The 2,500-nt window shown below is 49.7% G+C and overlaps 1 protein-coding gene across 7 annotated transcripts in view; it reads left to right on the forward strand.

Moving 5' to 3' along the window:
• The window catches only part of LOC113589801 (putative phosphatase phospho1), a 5,926-nt gene that overhangs the window by 1,981 nt on the left and 1,445 nt on the right, over positions 1 to 2,500 (forward strand). For all 7 annotated transcript variants that reach the window (XM_081698129.1, XM_081698127.1, XM_027029640.3 and 4 more), the window contains one exon: positions 1,120 to 2,500. This exon is cut by the window's right edge and continues 1,445 nt beyond it. In XM_081698129.1, coding sequence (XP_081554255.1) covers positions 1,144 to 1,905 — 762 coding nt within the window. In that variant the 5' untranslated portion in view covers positions 1,120 to 1,143 and the 3' untranslated portion in view covers positions 1,906 to 2,500. The remainder of the gene's footprint in view (positions 1 to 1,119) is intronic.

Here is a 2,500-nt window from a genome sequence, read left to right on the forward strand (position 1 = left end):
CTTTTAAGGAATGGGTTCGCTAGTTTTCAACCTATGCATTGTTAAAAACCGCTTTTCAACCTAACAGCATAACATCGCCGATAGCTTCGAAAACATGTCGACACTTGTCATCTTGTGAATCTTCAACACATACCAGTGGGGCGATCGATTGAGCCTTCAAAAGTCCAGAAAAATCTAGTCCAGAAAAATCTAAAATACTAGTACTTAAATGTTCTATCAAAGGTTATCAACATTTCTAACCATGATTATCGATATTAACATTTTATGACTTAATTTTGCACTTTTTTTCAAATGGTTCTGTGTGGTGATAATAAGGTGTAGCGGAATAAGTGGATAACACACGATTCACGGAAATGCATAACTCTAGACTATTGAAAGTTCACAGATATGCATAGCTCTAGGCTACTAATAGTTAACAGACGCATATAGCTAGACTACAGAGATTTCACAGACACATAAGTCTAGGCTACTGAGAATTCACACACACACACACACACACACACACACACACACACACACACACACACACACACACACACACACACACACATAACTGTAGGCTATTGAGAGTTCACAGACACACATAATTCCAGACTACTGTGTGTTTGAATAATTACTCCACTGGCCTGTTGAAGAGTGAGGAGCTGTGGATGAGTGGCTATGTTTCTGAGTACCGAAGGATGTATCATGCGTGAAACAACCATTTTCATAAGGGCTGGAGAAGCAATCCTTTAAGTTGTCACAGCGACAAGGAAGTCTGAGTGCATGGTTGTGGCATTGTACAAGGCATTGCATGAGGTGTGTCACTGTTATCTTCAATGTTGTAAAGCTGTTTGAATATTTGTACATCAGAGATTTTTGTAATTCAATGTGTGCTACAGGCATTGGGTTTTGTAATTGTTTGTAGAATACAGGCATTGGGAAGAAGCTATCCTAGCTGGCTCACAGGGAAAGCAGTGCCATGAGTCCTTTGTACCTGGACTGGGAAAGCATTATCTTGTTACAATGATTAGATTTTCTTGTGTCATTACCTGTTGTGGTTTAGGGATTTTTATTGGAAAAAGAGCAGGAATTTCAGACTGGGTGTCCCATGACTACCACTCTCTGTGGTTTGTGCAGGTGGACATCAGGCCCTGACTAAGCATGTCTTCACCATCCACGTCCGCACCCTGCCGTTTCCTGGTCCTTTTTGATTTTGACGAGACTATCATCCACGAGAGCAGTGACGATGCCATGGTCCGCATCGCTCCGGGCCCGGCCCCGCCCAATTGGCTGAGGGAGGGCTTCCGACCCGGCTGCTACCACGCCCACATGTGTCAAGTCCTGGCCTACCTGGGCGAGCACGGCGTGCGCGAGGACGGCATCCGTGCGGCGATCGAGGGCATCGCGCCCACCCCGGGCATGCCTGTGCTTTTCGCCTTCCTGCGCGAGCGCCCGCAGGACTTCGAGTGCGCCGTAATCTCCGACGCCAACGCCTACTTCATCGACACGTGGCTGCGTAGGGCGGGCGTGCGCCAGCTGTTCGCCGAGGTCCTGACCAACCCGGCGAGCTTCAGCGCCAACGGGCACCTGCTGCTGCGGCCCTTCCATGCCCACGCGTGCCCGCGCTGCCCCAAGAACATGTGCAAGCAGACGATCCTGAGGGACTACCTCGCCCGCCGCACCCACGAGAGGGGCGTGTCCTTCCAGAGGGTCTTCTACGTGGGGGACGGTGACAACGACATCTGTCCCACGCTGGCGTTGGGCCACAGGGACACGGCCTGTCCCAGGAGAGGGTTTCCCATGCACCACATCCTCCAGGAGATGCAGGCAAGCCAGCCCGGAGCCTGCCAGGCCACAGTGCTGCCCTGGGCCAATGGGGAGGATGTGGTGGACTGCCTGCAGAAGGCTGTGGGGGAGAGGTGAGCATGGGAGAATGAGGGCGAGAGAGCAGGAGGGAAAGAGAGAGAGAGAGAGAGGAAGGAGATACAAAAGGAGAGAGAGAGAAGGAGAAGAAAAGAGTTCAAATTACAGGCATGGCTGGACACCACACACACCAGCAAGCAGGGACATGAGACAGGCTCGGCCTCACCCAATCTGACGGATGGCAAACAGGAGACCGACTCATTGCAATAAAGAACACTGGCATGTATAAAACATTAGCAAGAGTGTTGAATGCCGCTCTCGGGAAGATATGCAAATGGCTTCGTAACAGAGGCATGGTGCATTACAAGGGTGCTAAGTCATGAGTAAAGTTCTAGTGAAGTGGTACTGTCACAGTGCACAAAATATCACCAAGACATCATCTACTACACAGATATAACCAAGATATATAATCAGCAGCACTGCACGAGCTTCAACACAAGTTCTTTGTACGTGCAGTACTCACATACGACAGCTGACCTCTGAAGTCTTAACACACACACACACACACACGCACACACACACACACACACACACACACACACACACACACACACACACACACACACACACACACACACACACACACGTGTAGAGG

This window comes from Electrophorus electricus, chromosome 15 (genome assembly GCF_041902795.1).
Source record: "Electrophorus electricus isolate QZ-2024a chromosome 15, ASM4190279v1, whole genome shotgun sequence".
Classification (NCBI taxonomy): Eukaryota; Metazoa; Chordata; class Actinopteri; order Gymnotiformes; family Gymnotidae; genus Electrophorus; species Electrophorus electricus.